Here is a 20,292-nt window from a genome sequence, read left to right as displayed (position 1 = left end):
ATATTATAACCCGATCTGTGCGTGCGTGCGCTGTGTGTGTGTGTGTGTGTGTGTGTGTGTGAGTGTTAAGGTCAGTGTGTGTGAGTGTTAAGGTCAGTGTGTGTGTTTAAGGGTCCGGGCCAAGGGGGACTGAGAAAAGGGATAGGAAGGAGGGTATCCTCCCACGTGACCATTCTCTCCTCCAAATCTCTTTGTTGTAGCTGCTGCAGCTGCTGCTGCTGTTTCGCATCGTCCGCCTTTTCTTTATTCTGGGCTCTTGAAACCAGCTTCGGTATTGAGTAAGGACACACTACAGGAGGATATTTGATTGTTGAGAGGTAGATCCAAGTGATAAGTTGTTTTGAAAAGGGGGACCTTCGGGGTGTTAATAGCCTACGGGTGACAGAAGTGATTTTTTATTTTTTTTAAAGAAAGAAAAAAAAAGCAGAAAAAAAGCAGACCCGGAGGACGGCGAGGATGCTGGCTGTTGCGTCTGTTGTCACCTTGGGGGATCTCGCCAGCCATCTCGGCTTCTTAGAAGACCATCTCGTGTGTTGGGAGTAAAGATCCTTCTAAAGCTTTTCCTCTCCCGTACTAAACAGTCGGGTCGTTCGCGTGCCGTTGTCGTAGTGCGTGCTCCCGCGTGCACGCGCCCCTACCGTGCGTGCTCATTCATTCAGCACATTCCCTCCCGTCTAGTATTGAGTGAAAGCAAGGCTATCAAACTGAATTGAAAATTGACCACATTTTGTGACGGTATAGCCTTATTCCGGTATCGTCTCCCATCCTTTCCATCATGGTCGGAGGCTTGTGCCCTAGTAGTTTGACTGGACCTTTGGCTCGCTACTGCCTAGCTCTCCTCTGCTTCGTGGCTGTCGCCTCCCTGCCTGGAACACTAGCATCCTATCCCCAAAGTGGGGAATGCAAGGGAAAAGGGAAAGACTGTACAGGTAAGTGTGCTCCAAATAGGTTTGATGGCGTTTCCCATTTTCTCAGTGTTTATCGGGCTGTGTTGGAACTGTCACCACTTTTCAATAGCCTACTGTATGTCTCACCGGTCACAAAAGACTTGAAAGCGTATCTTGGCGGTCTCTTCGACTCTGAAGTGTTGCTCTCGTTCAGCACATCAATAGGCTAGGGGAGGTAAGTGCGATGCGCATCTGCCTCATGCTAAGATTGTCACATAACGTTAGCTTGAAATCACACTTATGTATTGTCTGATTTGATATCGCACGCACAGGTGTGTTACAGCAGAGTTAAACCCCACCCTGTCCTCAAAAGGATGTGCCTTTCGATGTCAACCCATTTTGTCTAGTAAAATACACCGCGACACTCGCCTTGAGCTTATATATATTCAGAACATTCGCCCTTTAAAGAAAATCGTCTTCTCCTGTGCACAGATAGAGTACCCTATAGCTACTCTTATGTTGCCTACTCTAGGGCGTTGAAATAACCTGGTATATATGATTTATTAATGAACCTAAGAATTGCCTTTCCCGTCCCTCTGTTTGCATTAAAAATTAAGCATTTTCATCAAAGACCGACACACTATGAACCGAATCGGCTACTCATTCCAAAAGGGCAAATACAGTGGGACACAATGTTTATCAGAGCAAGCAAACGTCCTACATGTCCACAAACCAACTTAACTGTTGCACATAATCAAATTTAATCAAAGCCTAGTAATATCAGCAATGTTGTAGCCCTGGTTTTTGATTCAATTCAACTCTATTTTGTACAAACCTAGAATTTTCACTGTAATTGAACAGAGCCCTTTGCCCATATTTTCTGTAAGCACCACAGTGGCTTGTGGTCTGTACATTGTTGTGGTAATTGTTTTGGAAAAAGCCTTATGAGGAACCAGACATTACCATTGGAGGAGTGCCATCATGCATTACTGGTTCTTTATACAGTATGTGTGGGTCTGGAAGCCTGTAGCAGCTGAAATCCATCAACTTATTGTGTGTATTGTGGAAAAGATTGATGGCTTACATAGCAATGACAACAACAACGAATTTAGCGGGAAAACTGTCTGTTCATGAAAACACACACACACACACAATGTGCTGTTATGGTTTAAACCTAAACAGTTTAAACTGGACAGTCTGAGTAATATGAGTCACTATGCCATTGAATGTTTGTGTGTGTGTGCGTGTGCATGTGTATGTGTATGTGTGTGTGTGTGCTTGTATGTGTGTGTGTGTGCATTTGTGATGGAGAGAAATGCACAACGTCTAACCGCAGCTTAAAAAACAAGACCAAAACAAGCCCCAAATAAATAAATAATAACAATAAATAATACATTTGCATGTAATGACTTTAAAATGGGCGCCACTTGCCCATTAAAAATCGGAGGTGCAAAAAAAGTGTTTCTACAATTGTTGTCTATGGGGAAAATGCCAGTATGTGTGTCTGAAAGAATATATTTGAAAACGGGACACAGAACCAGGGCCCATTCCCAATATGCAAACCTTTGTTTTGCGAATTTACATATTTCAAAATATGGACAGTGACATAAACAGGACTAAGGCACTGACATGTTTGGTTAAAACGAATTGGTAAAAGTAGATGTAGTCTATCCCGACCACCGCAGATATCCAGTCTTTATTTGATCTTTTCCCATACTTGCACCACTTTGTTGGCATTGTGGAAAAAGTCAGAATCTTGAGGATGCTTCTCCTCGTCACACCAACAAAATGGTGTGACGCCTCCCAGTCCTGAAAGCTCTTTCATAAGACAGGACAATGTGCAGCTGCATGATCAACATCATTGATCTTCTCCAATGAGGGGGATTGGAGGGGGAGGGTGCAGGATAGGTCAACGTGGGGATTTGTTGTGGGATGGAACTGATATTATTGGCTGTAAACAAACAGCGTCAGAGCCGTTCCCTGTAACCTTGCGTCACCAGGCTGTCCTCGGGGCGGGTGAGAAGGTGAGAACTGAGATGCTGTGTGTGAATCAGTACATTGCGACCTATAAAAAATTAAGTTGCTTGTTAGCTTTTGAAACAAGCAACAATATCAGTTAAAACAAGCCAAAAAAAAACAAAAAAAACAAACCCGCGACTGTTTTTTTCCCACGCGACTATAGAAAAAATAAGCCCAAAGTCGTGTATTATAAGCGCTCTTGGCAACTTGCGCGTTTGTGAGTCTGCTCCCCACATTTTGGGGCCTGAAATTGTAAACCAGTTCAGATTGGGCTGGGCTGTGTAATTGTGGGGTTTACAGAGCTTCTTCGGTGACCTACTGTATTCTGTATGTTCACTGGAAGGAAGAAACCTTTGAAAGAGTGTGCTCAGTACCAAAATACCAACATGCTGATGGAGGCTTGAGGTTGTGGATCAAATTTGCTGTTGTACATGAAAACATTTCTTAAATGCCTTTGATATCCTTTGAGGATGCAGAATGCATCTCTTCTGTATTCCCCGAGATAAGGTAAATCATATCACTTGTCACTCTGTGAGACTATTGTACATGTTCTACCCCCTGGGAGATTTCTTTCAGTTTTAAAACCCTAATTCTGCCACGATTAATAGAACATAGCAGCTCATGCAACATTCACAAGGTTCATTATACCTCCCATGTGATACCTGATTGATGGAATCTTAACGTGCCTGTGTGGAATTCTGGGAAATGTCCTTATCACACCACTGATCTGATAGATTTAATTAAAAGTGTAACAAGAGCTTCGACATGAGCACTGCTCTGGGTGAATATTGATGTTCTTCATCGTTTATGGTGCTTAAAGATTATCCTGCTGAAACCATCATTAGGATTTTGCAATACCTGCAATGTTTACAAACAACTGTTTTCCATTCACTGTGGGCTCTCGCAAGCTGGCCTTCCATGCTGATCTGAAGTCAGTGTGGAGTCCTATAATGGCACTATTTGGTATAATAGGGTATGTGTGTAGTGTGGTCTTATCTTCAATGGGGCAGAGGCATGCTCTTGTTGTGCCCCTAGGCCAACACACTTAGCCTGAACTGCTTCAGTGTGGCATTCTGCTGCTACATGAAGGTAGAAGGGCCCGATCCTTACGGGAATAAATGTCTCTTACGTCTCGATGAAGAATTCTACCATGCAAAGAAATTTGATTTTCAAAATATGGCGTCTTGGAAAAACATTGTTACTCACCACTGCTCTCTGTGTTACTTGGTTTAACAAGTGTGATATTCTTGGTAATCGAGCATATAACAAACAGTGATAAACAAGGGAATGTTTTTTTCTCTCTCTCTCTCTCTCTCTCTGAAGAGGCACAGTTTATTCAAAACAGACAACAGACTAATCATATTTTTGGAGCCACAAAAATCCTGTGGCTTCCCAAGGTTTCTCATTTCAGGGTTTATATAACTATGGCTTCTACAGAAGCTTTTCAGATTGACACAGAGTGTTATGTCAAGTATTGGAATGACTACTGGAAGAAAAACAGTGTGATCCTTCAGTGTTGACATGCATCACTTTATTTGAATAGAAATGAATTTATATAGTATATAGTACACTGCTCACCAGATTCAAGTCAATAAACAACTATTTACACATCTCTTAAAAACATTTTTCAAAAGTCTAACAGAGGTTTCAGGAGCTGTGGATAGAAGCCAAGATGGTGGAGAGCACCTTGAAGTTTGGTTTGTTTTCCTTGTAGGCGGAAGAACAGAAGCCAGCTCCCCTCTGATGTCTGTTGAATTCTGTCTTAGTCAAGGGCAAAGCTGCTATGCCTTCTATGTCTCAGGAGCTTTAGAGGTGATCTCCTCTCTGTTCTTATGATCACCCAACTGAGGCACTCAATAGCTTACTAGTCTGACAGGCCTAAGACTTTCAAAACAGACACATAATAAATGCAGGTTCAAGGCCTTGGTCTATGGGCTATCTGCAGTTTGCAGCTAAGTGTTTTAGGTCCAGAACCGATCAGTTTGCGGGGTTTGTCTGTACTTGTTTCAGGAACCAACCTCCTTGTGAGATGGATTTCCCTCCTGCTGAGAAGGAATTAACTGCTGATCAGTTTTAACAGCTGGTTTTAAGGGAAGCAATTAACTTCAGCACAATGGGGTGACATTTTGAATGGCAATTGCACATGATGAATGGTATTTGTCAGCTGGTTAGACTTTAGACTTTGACTTTTCAATTACACCATGATTACTAGAATAATTAATAGGAAAACGGTTGTTTTTCGTAGTGTCCTTTTTTCTTTCTTTTTTTAGGCTGGAAGTTTTTTTTACTACCTCCACCCCAGCGTCATCGCAGGGAGAGAGGTAATGTTTTCGGTGGAGTGTGTGTGTGTGTTTTGTTGGTTTGTTTGTTTTCCTGTCCCTTAGCAGGATTACGCAAAAACTACAAGACTGATTTTCTTGAAAAACGGTTGTAACATGGTCTAACTTACAACGTAGAAATGTTTAGAGCAGATCTGAATCACGGGTCGGGTCCACAGGCCGCCCAAACCCGACCGGCCTTTCAACTCCATTCATTATTTATGAACATACCGATTTTCATGAAACTCGCTGGAGGGGTGTAGCATGGGCCAACTTAGAACCTATTACATTTTGGAGTGGATGCAAATCACAGGCCAGATCCACAAATGAAAACAAACCTTCGAAAAATAAGCAATAAGTAAAAAAAAAAGCAGGAGAATTCTGCCGATTTGGGCTCCGGAGTGACAAGTCGAAACATTGTGTCTCTGTGACCTTCCCACGTCGAGATATGCCCGTTTCAATCCATTATATCTCAACGTGGTCAAGGTCACTGATACACAGGGTTTGGAATGGCATAAAGCTCTCCACCTAACGAATGCAGCAATACCAAACATGTCCTGCTCGCACGCACGCACGTACGTGCACCCAGAGCCATGACATGCATTCATAGGTGGGGGTCTGTGCTATCCAAGCACCATTTCTAGTTTTTATCATAGTTTTATGTGATATCTGCAATGTTGGGCAGTGGCATGATGGTACCACGCAATTGAACATAACATTTCTGCATGAATACTTAATCCTGTCACAAACATCGTGTTTCAGGACTGACTTTTGTTATTAGATTGATACCTGCCCCCTCCTGTGCCCGTTATTAGATTGATACCTGCCCCCTCCTGTGCCCTCCCCTAACGTCTCCCATAGTCAGGCTGGATGACGCACTGTGGCTCAGAACAAGGGGATGCGTGATTCTATACACCGGCTCGGATCGCTTTCCCCCCAAGTCCCTCAGGTGTGGAGAAAGACAACACGCTGTGGTTTTTCCAACTCTACCACAGCCCTCAAACTGCTTTAGGCAATGTCAATGTAAAAAGTTATGATTGCACATCAAAAGGTGTAACATTTCCTGAAGATCGGGTTTAGCCATAAAACACAACCTGGAGGTCATCCCTGTTCAAAAAGGGTTGGATCAACCAGTTCAGTTTGCGAGTTATGCATCTTTTATCTTTCTTCTTAAGGCATATTCGTATATTCTTCAGCAAGAAACTCAATACAATCTTAGGCCTTGAAGACAAACACAGCTTCTGTTTACCAAGACACCTATGAAGGCTTTAAATGTGATACACAACTCCTTCACCTTAGTAGTGGTTTTAGCCAGGAGACATGCACATTCAAAGCATGTTTAGCCTTCAAAGGACCAAGACATCATTCATGGGAAATGCTGCTCAGCCCTTTTAATGCGCTCTTCTTCAGAGCAAAGAGACCGTAATCTGTGGTCTAGCCTTGCAGGCAGTGCGTACTATCAGACTAAGTAAAGACGCAGAAGTGCACTAAGCACCCTATAGATAAAACATGGACTCAGCAGTCATTCTGTCCCTGATACACTATGTCAACCACACAATCTTCTATTTACACAAGGAGTTATCTTATACATCAAATAACACTCCTTAATCTTTCTAGACTTTCCCACCCACCACAACATCATATACGGGGGCCTTTCTCCCCTGAAAAAAGAAAGCAATTAAGATGTGGTGGCAAAACCTCATGCTGAGAAAATTAAAACGATTTTTATAACATCAGCTTAATGTGTGTGCTGTCAATTTTGCCTTGTAATACTGTATGCGTTGATAGCTTTTTAGATTAGGCATGAATGACAGGTTTATGAAAACACCAATGAGATTTAGAGGACATTTAGCTGGCTGAGCTGCATTGGCTGGATACTCATCCATTGCATCAGTTGAGTAAGGAAAAAACTATAAAAACAGATTAAAATATTTGCTGTTACCAAAGAGAGAGATTTTGTGTATGGATAAGATAGCATTAACTTTGTGGTTTCTCCTGACAAGAAGGAAATATTCACATCATACCGTATATCACACAACAACCTCGCTTTATACTTAACACAAAACATTTTGCCAACTAGAGGGTCTTGCACTAAAAGAGTATTGCCTTTCCACTCACTTGCCCATGCTGGGTTGGATCTTGGCTGTACAGAAATCATCACACCTCACACTAACAGATAGTATACATAAGGCATTAAACATGGTAATTTAGCGGACTCTATTGAGGTAGCCTACAGAATGCATCGCTTCAACTATCCACACGAATGAGAAATATAACGTTATGGTGCATTCCATTTGTCTCGGGAGGTGCGAGTGGGAACTGGTCACTCCCGAGGTGAGCGTTCCAGTTGCTACAGCTGGTCTCGTTATCAACAGCTAACTAGTAGCTCTAGCCTTTGTTAGCAAACAAGTTGATAACAACGCACTAAGTGCTATTGTCCGCACAAAACACCATAATCAGCAATAGCTTTAGCAGCTTGTTTGTCGCTCTCTACACTGCAGCCAGTAGTCACGTCAGGCGCAAGGCAAAATTTAAATATTGCTGATTTAATACACATCAAGATATTGTTTAGTTTTCTCATTTAATCCTCTTCAGTGGGTCTTGAGAGTCCAGCAGAACGGATGCTTCATCCCTTTAAGCCTCTAAGATCCTTGCAGACCTTTATCTGCGGTGTCCTTGTACCACTATCTGCGGTGGTGGGTGCTCTGCAGTTGTTCCCATGGGCCGTTTTGTCTGATTTTGTTTGCAGTGGTGTCCATGTAAGAGTTTTTAGAGGTTTCATTGGACGATAACAGCTGCAGGAAATAGAGATGACTAATGCATCTGGCATCTGGTGAGTCTGTGTTACTGGTGTCCTAGGGGTGGGACAGGATGTGCGGTCATTCTCTCATTACCGTCTTTGCCTCCGCGCCAAAATGATGTGTCCGTATCTCTATGGAATGTTACTAGCACCATTAGTTGCAGCTTTTTCAAAGTTTCTCAGAATAAGTGCATTAGCTAGATGAGTGGACTTGAATGAAATACAAGTGTCCTTTAAAACAACAACAACAACAACAAAAAACAAGCAACCAAACCAAACATTCACTGCAGACTGCAAGACTTGTGCCCTTACAACCTTGACCTCTGACAAAACAAGTGTGTAATTTGGATCCCAAGTGTTCTGGGCTGTTGATGGGATAGGGGAGCTTTCTTGACAAGGTACTGGAGTGGAGTAGTGTGCTCAAGACCCCCGGCGTGACCCCGTGACCCCGAAGCCACAGTATCAGGATTCATTAAGACCAAGTCTATTACAGTGGTGCACATGGTCCTCGTGTGAAGTACATCTTTTGTTGAAAAATCCATGGCAACAAAAGGTATTCCACGCCAGACCATCCCCCGTTTACCAAATGTGTCTGTATTGAGGATCTTATCTCTTTTGTTCTTTCGTCCTTTTGGCAACAAAAAAACAGTGAATGCTTGTCTGGACACTTTCATTCTGTTCATATTAACCATGCCAGCGAGCCTGGAATTGAACACATTTCCTTTTTGGAAAGGCTTTCCTCCAAATCATCTTGTGAAAGGAGCTTTCAGTGTTGAGCAAAGACAATGGCTCCCTGTATGGGGTCGCTGCAAAATGTGTCAAGCGAATGGCTGGATTCATTGAAGATGCATCTTGTCTTTCTGTCTTTTCACCCTGCTTGTTACCCCAAGGGTATAGTCTGGCCATTGCATGCACTTTGGATGCCAAATTAACTTATTCAAGCTGCATTCTGCATGTATTTATATTTATACCTTATGGAAAGATAGAGCCTTTCATATGTCCAAGCCACATATTCATAATGTTTTATTTTGTACTGGGCATATTTCATATTTATATAGGGGACTTATTGGTATGTATTTATTCCCCCCTGAGTGTGGCTATCTAGGGCAGGCCTTTGTTTCTTTTCTCTGTATTATTGAACCTTCCAGGCTCATATTCACTGTAGGGTCTGCTGTGTAGTCATTAGTCACTGCTGGGCTGGAGTTTGCTTCCCTTCCCCATTGATTGTGGACAGACAAAAGAGTCCTGGGAAGGATGGGGTTGGGTCTATGTGTCTTGAACGGTAGCGGGATCTGTGATCTCCACTTACAGGACTACAGGAAACAGAGCTGGAGAGACTGAGTTGGATTTCACGGCCACAGCGCTGCCAACCATCCCTCTCAGTCGCTTTACGTGCCAATTAAAATGCATCGAGTTCAAATCACCCGCTGTTGGGCCGCTGGAGCTCGGAGACCGGGTCTGGCGTCCTCCCGAGTCCGCCCAGAGCTGGAACGGGACCTGATTAGTGTTGCATCACTGAATTCTTGGCAAATTCATTCACCAGTATGGTATACACCAGTACAGCAAGACCGTTTTTGCCACAAAGAGTGCTTTATGAGTGCTATCTACAGCTTGCACAGTGGGGGATATTATCCAGCCTCGCACAAATATTTGGAAAAAAACAAACATTATCCTGGCATTTTTGTGAGCTAAATTTATTGCGAGGGTGATCGTTTTGTGTAGTATGACCACACAGAAGCTCCTCCTCCTACATATGCCTGGCCTGTGATATGGTTTCAGAGATACCTCCATCTAATACAGCATCACAGAATTGATGGACCTTTTAGCATTCTGGTTCATGTTGCCCGCTCTATCATTGTTGGTGTCAGTAACTCATTCACTAGAGGCTGTTTCTGAGGTCTGGCTTCTCCACCGCTGACTGCTGCAGCAAATTTTGCGGTCCGGTGCATATGAGGAAAAACGACATTCACCCACTAAATCTCTTTAGTCCCACAGAGGAGAGAACTTATCTCTTGTCACGCCAAGCATTAAAATCAAACCGAACCGCACTTGAATCGGTTGTGTCTGTGCTTCAAAATCAATACTGGGTGAGAATGTTGCACCGCCGCTGCGCGCTCACCATGAGATTTATGGAATTGCATGAATTGGAAGAAGATTCTCTTCAAGACAGAGTGCACAACAACTAGTTCAATTTCAGGTTAAAAGAAAGAAAAGAAAGGTCCAATGAAATGAACCCACAGACAAATGAAACGAGAGGACAGTATACAAGGCATTATGGACGATGTTCTGGCACTCTGCGTGTTTGTGGCTGCCATGGCCTCTTACTGTTTCCCATAAGGCCCTCGTAAACAATAAGAACACGCAGAGAGGCTGTAAACACTCTTCATAGGGACTGTGAGAACCGGCCCTGGAAAGACAAAAGCCCTCTGCATCAACTTTCAGAACCGACCTCTATATGAAGCCTCTCAGAGCTTGCCCCAGTTAAGACAAAGGCGACATCCAGAGGGATTGTAAGGGCTCTTTTTGCCAAAATTCATCATGGGCAAGTGGGAAGCCAGCACCAGCTACAGCATACTATGTTTCTTCACTAGCAGTCATACTTTACAGACAAATGATACAGTATGAAATCGCAGAGCTGTAATTATGCAGCTTGTAAGACCATGGGTTTGGAAAAGCTGGCTGGTTTATATACAACTTGTGCTTCTGTGTTTTATGGCACTAAGAGGCTGTGTAGGCTACACCTGGAGGCTTGATATATTTGGAGGTAGTGCAATTATTAACCTGCCTTTGGGTCGAAATCGAAACAGTGAGTGTGTGTGTTTTGTGGTTACAATGTTTTTAAAATAAATTAGCTGATGCTGTCCTGTTTTGCTCGTCACTTAAACTTTATCTTGTTGCCTCTGACACCTTGAAAGACTGACTGGTGTTATGACAAGTGTCCCAAAACAGAACGGTGACAGTTCATGTGTTCTATATTGTATACTGTGTGCAGTATGTCCGTGGATCCTGATTGTGCCTCTGTGGGGTTTCTCCCGGTCTGTGTGTCTGTGTGTTTCTGTCAGAGAACGAGGAGGCAGAGAGAGGGAGAGAGGGAGGGAGGGAGGGAGGGAGGGAGAGAGGGAGGGAGGGCAGGCTGCATTAGGAGATGTTGGTCGGTCCGAGGGGATAGGTCCAGAGAGTCTCTGCCAGACAGTAGGTCTCATTTCATGAGAATTGAAGCCAAGACAGACAGACACAGACAGGAAAGAGGGGAAAGCATTATATTTATCAGAGTGGTTTTTCTTGGCTCTTCCCCACATTATGTTCTGCAATCTCTGGCGAGCTGTTGGAGGGTAGTGGCCAATTTCAGTAATCATTACATGAACTCAAACCTCCTTGGATTTATCTCAACTAAGATTAGACACATTGCACACACTGTATTCATAGAACAGCGCTCAACTATCACACTACACTCTACACACACACTGGACATACACTCACCAAACTCCATTCTGTATATATTACGTAAATTGCATTTGTGCCTCCCTTTTTTTTTTAACAGTGTATACAATTTTGTGTATTGCACTGTATTTTGTATGTGCACTGTTTTTGTATTGCATTTGCACTGTCCTGTCCTGTCCTGCACCCTGTCCTATGTCGTCTGCAACAGTGTATGCCTTGACCCTAGTCAAATTCCATATACATGTATGTGTGTGTGTACAATATACATGGCCAATAAAACAGATCTTGAATCTTAATTGGAACAAGTTGCAAGTTTGCACAATATTTTTTTTACTATATCGGTCATTAAAGCACAATCTAAGCAAATTGGCTAGCATTCAAAGAAAACACTTATAAACACTCCAAACAATAAGGACCAGCAGATAAACTAAACTCCTCATCAAGTCAGACATATCTCTTTAGAACGTAACCATTGCAACTTGTTTTGTGTTGATAGTAAGAGAGTAGTCCGCTCTTCTGTTTGTTGTTTTTGTGAAGAAAATGGTGCCGGCTAGTTACGGATCGCACTGCCTCCATATTTACAGAGTGAGCCATATACAGTAGGTCAGAACAAACAAATGGGTTCAATGATATTTGGACAAAAACAAAAAGGTATAAAAACTCAAATAGGCCCTGACAGACTGTCCTCATATTTGATTTGGGTACACTGTGGAGTGTTTAAATTAGTTTTGATAAGATTGTGCTAGCATTAGCATGCCGTGAACGCCCGAACAAGGGACAGCATGGAATCAGCTGAAAATGTTCTCCATCAAATCAATGAGACTCTATGTCCAACATTCCGAACTATCCCTTTAAGTGAAAAAGTCATGGACCAAGGTCTGATACTTCTTTTACATTATATGTGCCATTTACACGCATTTTCTACATTAAAATGTAAATAAATGTTATTGATGTTTTGCTCATTGCTGAGTGTCATTATAGTCTCTCACTGCTAAATCACGTTGCTATGGAATTACACATTGGATATCATATTTCTTGGAGGAACAGCGATGACATCCAATAGTTAACATGGGTTTGGAACCGTAAGTGAAATGGAAAGTGTCCGTTACCTTTTCTTTCAGCAATGTCTCTCAACCCTGGACACGATGAGCCTAGCAACCCAAACTAGCTCATTCTAGCCTACTGTACCCATATATCTATGACTGTAGCTACCTGATATTGCTAGATAGCAATGAGCGAAGTGTAGGCTACTGCATATTTGCTGTGCAACATATAAATCGTCCAGCTGTCAAACCTAGTTGCCAACAAACTGTGTGATAGCCAGATTGTCCTCAACTCCAAAAGTATTGTTTTCATGTCGTGGTATATTGTCAGTCGTATCCAATACATCCATGGTCGTATCGTTCATTGTGAGTTGATTTGCGAGGACGGGAGGTGTCATATCATTATGTGAAGCAACAGGGTTATTGAATCCACCAATTGCCTCTTCACACTGTGATATATTTGGATGCCGTATATACTGGAAATGAATAAACGAGGCGGAGACCGTTTTCCATACGGCTTCTTTTACTGCAACTCTTAGACTGAAGTTACAAAATCATATCTGGCTACTACACCACTAACGTGCACCACCACGTTATAACATGAAGTGAAAAAACAGTTATTGATTTAGGGACAGTGAGTTGTCTGGCTATCATAAAGAGTTTGTTGGTAAATAGATTTGACAACTGGACAATGGATGCGTTGCACAGCAAATATGCAGTATCCAACACTTCGTTCATGGCTAGCTAGCAATGGTACAGCGGGCTATGGGATTAGCTCATTTGGGTTGCTGTCAAAGCCGGCGCATTGATTTAGATCGGTAATTAAACTTCAGCCGAACTACGTGTGCGTATACACGGTTTTAACGCACGTCTGCTGGCCAATCAGAAAAGAGTATTAACCCAGGCCATGGTATAAATTTTAATAATTCAGTTGAATTTGCTGTGTGGAGCTAGAATCACCATACAGTAGCTTTGCTTCATTGAGGGTATAAGCACATAGTTGTTTCTCCTTGAAACTTCAGAAGAGGTGTACTTTTGCCCAGATCAAGGAAGGGGGTTGGATAGTGGTATGATGTTTCATATCTATGTGAGGTCTCAAGTGAGCAGTCCATTCTACATGGTATCTCGTACATGACAAATAAATAACATCCATCGTCCTTGAATGGGCTGTTCGATACAGGGAGCACTAAACACAGTGAGTAACATGTTGATTATACAACAGACACTGAGCAAGAAGAGAGAAGGGATCTCAATGTGGTTGGTTTTCCATCATTGAGGTGTTTGACCGTCCAGGCTTGCTCAAAGATTGCCCCAAGGTCTTATGAGACAGTGTGAAAAAGCAACAAGGCCTTTTGTTTTATTTACACAGAAAGATGTAAACCACTGAGCCACTGAGGTCAATGCACTCTTTCTTCCTCTCAGCTTTGTTGGTGGCTGGGTAGTGGCTAGCGGATATGGACTAAATTATTCCTGGAAAGGAAACTGTTAATGTTTTATTTGTGGGTTTTTCTTACAGTTGAATTAAATAGGCCTCAAAAGTCAAGCCATGCCTCTCTGTTGCTCATGCACACACACACACACACGCACACACACACGGCCTCTATGGAGCTTACAGGCTGAAAGGCCTGGGGTCATTCAGCCTTTGAATTCTCCCAGAACTTAAATCTTTCATCACGTCAAGCTCCTCTCCCCCAGTTCTTTCGCTGCCCGCTGAGAAGCCCCACTTTTTTCTCTCTGTAGTTTTAGTCAGGAACTGTCATTATTTCAGCCCTCCCCCTGTAAGATGTCCATCCCCTGCCTTGCTTCTCCCTGTCCTTTGTGACCATGTGCTGTGATAGAGATTCCTGCCTCTTTGAAGCAAGAGGACACAGCCACAAAGGGCTGCCTCATGACTATGACTAAAGGCTTAAGCTATTGTTTTTCTTACTGGTGTTTTGTAGACTTTTCTGTCCTAGAAAGGGAAAGAGTGTGGAACTTGTAAGAAGTCTAAACACATTGTAATGCCGGTTTTCTCTATGCAATGGTTGTGGCTTTGTCTTTGAATATAGCAACACTGCAGAAAATCCCACTGGCCATGAAAGCAAATGCTCTCTGCTATGGGATGTTTTGGATGGTCCAATACACTGGTAATTTATGATAGACTTTTCTCAAAAGATTTTTCTGCTCAAACATTGACTTCTAGTGGACATCTATTTTTAATCTGAAATAACTAGCAGGCTAACACCACCTCCCTCCAAGGCATAGTTCCATAGAGCACTTTACAGAATTCAGTTTGAAGCTGTATTGAAGCATTTTGACACCTAGACCTTTCAGCTAGACCTGTTCTTAGCCAAATACAATTGCTTCCTAGTCATCACTGGAGTGTAGAGTGCTTGTTTTGGCACAGTAATCCTAGCCTGGTTTATCCATTTTCTTTGAAGTATCTCTTTAAATACTGCTGGTATGAAATTTCACAATTGTGAAATCTCTTTCACAAAGGCTCACCTTTGATTAGCACACTATTGGAACTTTTACTTGTTCTGAATCCTCTGATGGATGCATATAAGTCAGTCAGTATGTCAGTTTTGACATACCTGTAACCCAATGGTTGGGATTTGAGGTTTTAAACCGGGCTGTGAGCTTGGTATTTTCAGAGTTGTTTTGACAGAGCAGAGGTAATGCGTGAGGTGTCTTCCCTTTCCAGGGCGACCAGCGCCGATACCAACCTCTCAGGAGATTTTGCAATAAACAAACTCAGTGAAGCCATGAGCAAGCTCATGCGCTATATAAGTGCAGTCCATTTACCATTTACTCAAGCCGGTCAAATCTCTGAGCTGTGACAATATCCACCCAGAGTTCATCATCCACCAGAGCACAACAACGTCTGGCAGGCTCTGCGCATTCTTCTCTTGGTGCTACCGGAGGTCCAAGCTCCCAAAGACCTGGCGTTGTGCATCTGTCATAGCCCTGCTGAAGCCAAACAAACCTGCGGAAGACCCCAAGGCCTACAGACCCATCTCGCTGCTCTGCGTCCCATTCAAGATCTTGGAGAGAATGATCCATAGCCGCATCGACCCAGTGGTGATGGGACAGCTCCCACAGGAACAAGCCAGTTTCCGTAGTGGTAGGTCAACAGTGGACCAGGTAACACTGCTTTCGCAAGACATTGAAGACGGCTTCCAGGACAATGAGAAAGCTCCGGTAGTATACCTGGACCTGACTGCCGCATACGATACCGCCTGGCATCGTGGTCTCCACCTCAAGCTTCTGAGGACAATCCTGGATTGGTATACGGTGAAGTTAATCATAGAGATGCTGTTAAACCGCAGCTTTGTCCTACAGACCAGCGACGGCCAGCGCAGCAGGCTCAGAAGACTGAGGAACGGCGTCCAGCGACGGCCAGCGCAGCAGGCTCAGAAGACTGAGGAACGGCGTCCAGCGACGGCCAGCGCAGCAGGCTCAGAAGACTGAGGAACGGCGTCCAGCGACGGCCAGCGCAGCAGGCTCAGAAGACTGAGGAACGGCGTCCAGCGACGGCCAGCGCAGCAGGCTCAGAAGACTGAGGAACGGTGTCCAGCGACGGCCAGCGCAGCAGGCTCAGAAGACTGAGGAACGGCGTCCCGCAGGGGTCGGTTCTCTCACCAATGCTATTTAACATCTACATCCATGATCTACCGGATACAGCATACAGAAAGTGTGGCTACGCGGATGACCTTGCCATCATGCTGAGACGGCCAACATGGAAGGCGATGGAAGATGGCCTTAACCAAGACATGGGCACCCTGGCAGCCTTCCTTCGGAGGTGGCGTCTACAGCTCAGTATCGGTAAGACAGTAACAGCGGCATACCATCTCAGCACCAGACGAGCTATGAGGGAACTAGAGGTACGCGTCGACAACATACGCCTGGAGTTCCAGCAAGCCCCGAAGTACCTCGGCGTGCATCTGGATCAGACACTGTCCTTCAAGCAACATCTTGAAGAAGTTAAGGCGAAGGTAACATCAAGGATCACTGATCCGTCGCCTTGCCGGCGTGACCAGGAGCCTCCGCCAAGTCGCTACGAATATCTACCCAAGCCCTGGTCTTCTCTGCAGCGGAATACTGCGCCCCAGCCTGGAGCATAAGTCCACATGCGAGAAAGGTTGATGTGGCTATTAACAATGCCCTCCGGATTATAACTGGTAAGGCAAGGAAAGCACAGAAACACGACTAACACATCCTGCATACCACCACAACGACAGCAGTGCCTCCAAGTAGACTCAAGTCCCGCCATCCCTACAACAAGGCAGCACAAGAGATGCTCCATTCTGTCCCTGAGGACCTGTCCAGAAATGCATGGCTGATGGCAGCTTGGAAGCAGGAGTGGGAGATGGCCGGGCCCACCCGCATCCACCGCTACATCAGGGACCCAGGAGGGGACGACCTTCCACGCCGGCAATGGACCTTACTGAACCGTCTATGAACTGGGGTCGGTTGCTTAAAATCATCCATGAAGAAGAAAAAGCTACTGTACGTGAACGTGAGCAATGCTGACACTGTTTTGACTGGAGCTTAACAGTTTTATTGTTATGCAAAGTTGTTTTGCCTGGAGGGGAACATTTTGTTTTTTGTTTGACTAAGGCTGGAACTGCTTTAAGGAAGGTCTGAGGCACACACACCCACCCAGGTCTGAGGCATATACACCCACCCACCCAGGTCTGAGGCATACACACCCACCCACCCAGGTCTGAGGCATACACACCCACCCAGGTCTGAGGCATACACACCCACCCACCCAGGTCTGAGGCATACACACCCACCCACCCAGGTCTGAGGCACACACACCCACCCAGGCAAATCCTCCAGAATCTCACTGTCCCCTTCACCTCACACATAGCCCAACATGTTCCCCTGCACCTGTGCTGTCACACTCCATAGAGAAAGAGACACACTCGTTTAGACACCTCCGCAGGAGTCGTGGAAGACTGGGACGTCTTGGCAAACGGGGCTGCGCTGTAATAAGCGAAGCCTTCTGTCTGCAAAGCGGGGGGCCCGTCCTGAGGGGGCCGAGCTTCTAGTTCAGCCATATTTGTATTTACCGCCTCTCCAGCAAAGCAAGGAAGATAAACCTATTGAGCTGCCATGTAATTATATTATTAGATTTACAATACTGGTAATCAGCTTCTGTTATGTTTATCATAATAGAATGAGCCATACACATGGTAAAGGGTTTGTTTCTCCTCCAGAAACGCACGCCTCATTTAAGCATTTATTGTTTTCCATTCTCGGTTGTAAATACATGACTAATTATTACTTATAATTATTCGTTGTTCAGCGGCCATGCCACATAAATAACTGCCATCGTTTCTCATTATCTATGAAAAATAGGAAGTGTAATGTTATTGAAATATTAATACAATAGCGTTTTTACCCATTCTCTTTTACACATTCTAAAGCCTAGATGATTCCACGGGGCAGGGGTTTACAGATAATATGAAAAGGCTACAGTACCACAGCTAAACCGTGAGTGGAAAGCATGCTACATGGCTACATCTAGCAATCAGGTTCACTTATAAAACTCTACGCTCAGCATCATCTCCTTCTGCTTACTCTAGAGATCAATTACTTACTCCCCTACCACCGTACTGGAGACAAAAAGACGAATGCGAGTTAGGCTTCCCGAGTCCTAAACTGGGTGTATGACCGTGTTGACAGGAGTCATTTTCAGCCACGACCATCCCCAGCGCTGTACATCAAAAAGCCTAATGTCATTCCAATCCAATTTGGCTGCTATGCGCATGAATAAAACATCAAAGCATTTATCTCTGCCGCTCTCCTACCCAGGTAAAGATTATTCCTTGGATACAGGACCTTCTCTCCGGTCCTGGGCTACCTGTGTTTGCGATGTTCATTACGCCCTCCTCGAAACCCACACACCGGACAAATTAGTCATGATTACAGAGTAGGAGTGAAAGGCACAGTTCTAATTAGCAGGCCTCAGGATGTCCAGTGGGGTAATTAGGGGACAGATCACATGGTGTGGGCATTGACCAGCGTTTTATTTCTGGGTTCACCAAATGGCTGACTTCTTGGTTGTAGCTGTTTATGAGGACGATAAGCAGACGATCCAGAAAGAAATGGATGTTAAGTACATTGTACCAAATAAAACTAGTCCAAATTGATTTTCTCCCTAAAGGTTGATGCAATTCGGTGTTGCCTGCAGCAACAAGGCACCAAAATAGATGTTTTTAAATGATGTCATGTTTTATATCAAAAAAATAAATAAAAAAAACAACTAAAAGCTCTTTTGCTCATGTCCCTTCAGAACAGTGAAAGGCTTTTTAGAGAAAGGCCAAGGGATACGAACCAACCTTCTGTCGGAGGTCAAGGTTTCTTTTTTTGTTTTTGTTTTTTAACGAAACAATAGAAACCACATTTCACTCTTAATTGTTATGTAATTTGCAAATCATAATTTCCCCTCTATTTTGTTAAAGATTTTCTCATGCATCAGTGTTTGCTATCGGGAAGACCATGTCTCCATTGTAAATAGTCACATTCTGAATGTAAGTTGGACTGTAGCGTTTTAAACTGAGAATGGTTGATTTGTTGAGCACCTTTAATGTAATTACTTTATCATTAAGGCATATTCAACCATCAACAGGCCTATAATCCATCTTATCCCATTCGATATAGTTTCAGGATAAACGTCCCGAAGTGAACCCTCTCTTTTCAAAACAAAGCATTTTGAGGAACCTGCAAGACAACATATTTCCTCAGCGGGTGTGGGTGTGTTGTGTGGAGCGGGTAGCAAAGCCCTCTGGGTAGACAACCAGGAAGTCATCCAGTCACCCGAGCAATGAACAGCAATGAAAGATGCTTGTTTGGTGTGTGTGTGTGTGTGTCTGTGTCTGTGTCTGTGTGCCTGTCTGTCGGTCTGTGTCTGTTGTGGTGAGTGTGTGCATGCTGCTGCAGAGTGTGTGTATGGCTGTGTTTCTGGGGGGCGGGGGATTAGATCTCTCCCACTATAAATCTCAGAGTGAGAATGTGAAAAGGCGCGGTCTGTTGCTCAGCTCTCGGCTGGCAGGTGGAGCTTCTGTTTCCAAGCCAGAGCCGGTTATTCAAATGAAGTAATTAGATGACACACCAGGAGCCCTACACTCAAATGTAAAAGTGAGAGAATGTAGCTGGATTAAGGGAAGGGATATAGCTAAATACACATTTTATGTAAGCAGTTTAGGGTTTTAAAATGTGGTTTTACTGCTTATGTGTTGTGTGTCTTTTTCTGTTTCTTTTAAGCCCCTTTAGGGTAATTAACTCCCATAATGCATTCCTGATGGTGGCTTTTAACACAAATCGCTCAGGGCCTCCCTCTCATGTTTCTCTTCTCTTTGCAGAACGCAGACGCTCCCCAGTGTCTGCATTTAGACTAAATCAATACGCTACAGTTGTCCTTGAAAAGGTTGTACTTTGCCATGAAATTAAAAACTTTGGCCTTGAGGTAGTGTATTGTGTGTTGTATGTATGTGTGTGTGTGTGCGTATTTTTTGGATGTGGTAAGGAAAGGGCTTTTCTCTCTTGCATGCGATGAAATACTCCTCAGTGTCAAAAGTCCAAGGTTGTCCTTTGAGATGCGCGTTTACTTGTGTTGTTTTCTGGTGTTTTCCATGATGACATACAGAGACACGCTAGAATAGGCGCTGTATTTTCTTGAATTCTAATGAATAAGAAACCTTGGTGGCAGCATGTGTGCCTTCGAGCTGAAGGAATGAAAGGGTCAAAGCATGAAAGACTGTCTGAGCCACGGCAACCAGCAGTGTTAGGCCACA

The 20,292-nt window shown here is 43.9% G+C and overlaps 1 protein-coding gene across 1 annotated transcript in view; it reads left to right on the top strand.

The window, feature by feature from the left end:
* Positions 1-297: 297 nt before the first annotated feature.
* tmeff1a (transmembrane protein with EGF-like and two follistatin-like domains 1a) overlaps positions 298-20,292 on the top strand; it is a 51,419-nt gene continuing 31,424 nt past the window's right edge. The window contains exon 1 of the mRNA XM_084458140.1: positions 298-929. Within this exon, the coding sequence (XP_084314266.1) occupies positions 776-929 (154 nt within the window). The 5' untranslated portion in view covers positions 298-775. The remainder of the gene's footprint in view (positions 930-20,292) is intronic.

Source organism: Borostomias antarcticus (genome assembly GCF_949987555.1).
Source record: "Borostomias antarcticus genome assembly, chromosome: 24".
NCBI lineage: Eukaryota > Metazoa > Chordata > Actinopteri > Stomiiformes > Stomiidae > Borostomias > Borostomias antarcticus.
The sequence above is the reverse complement of the archived record's forward strand: the minus strand, read 5'-3'. Positions and strand labels throughout refer to the sequence as shown.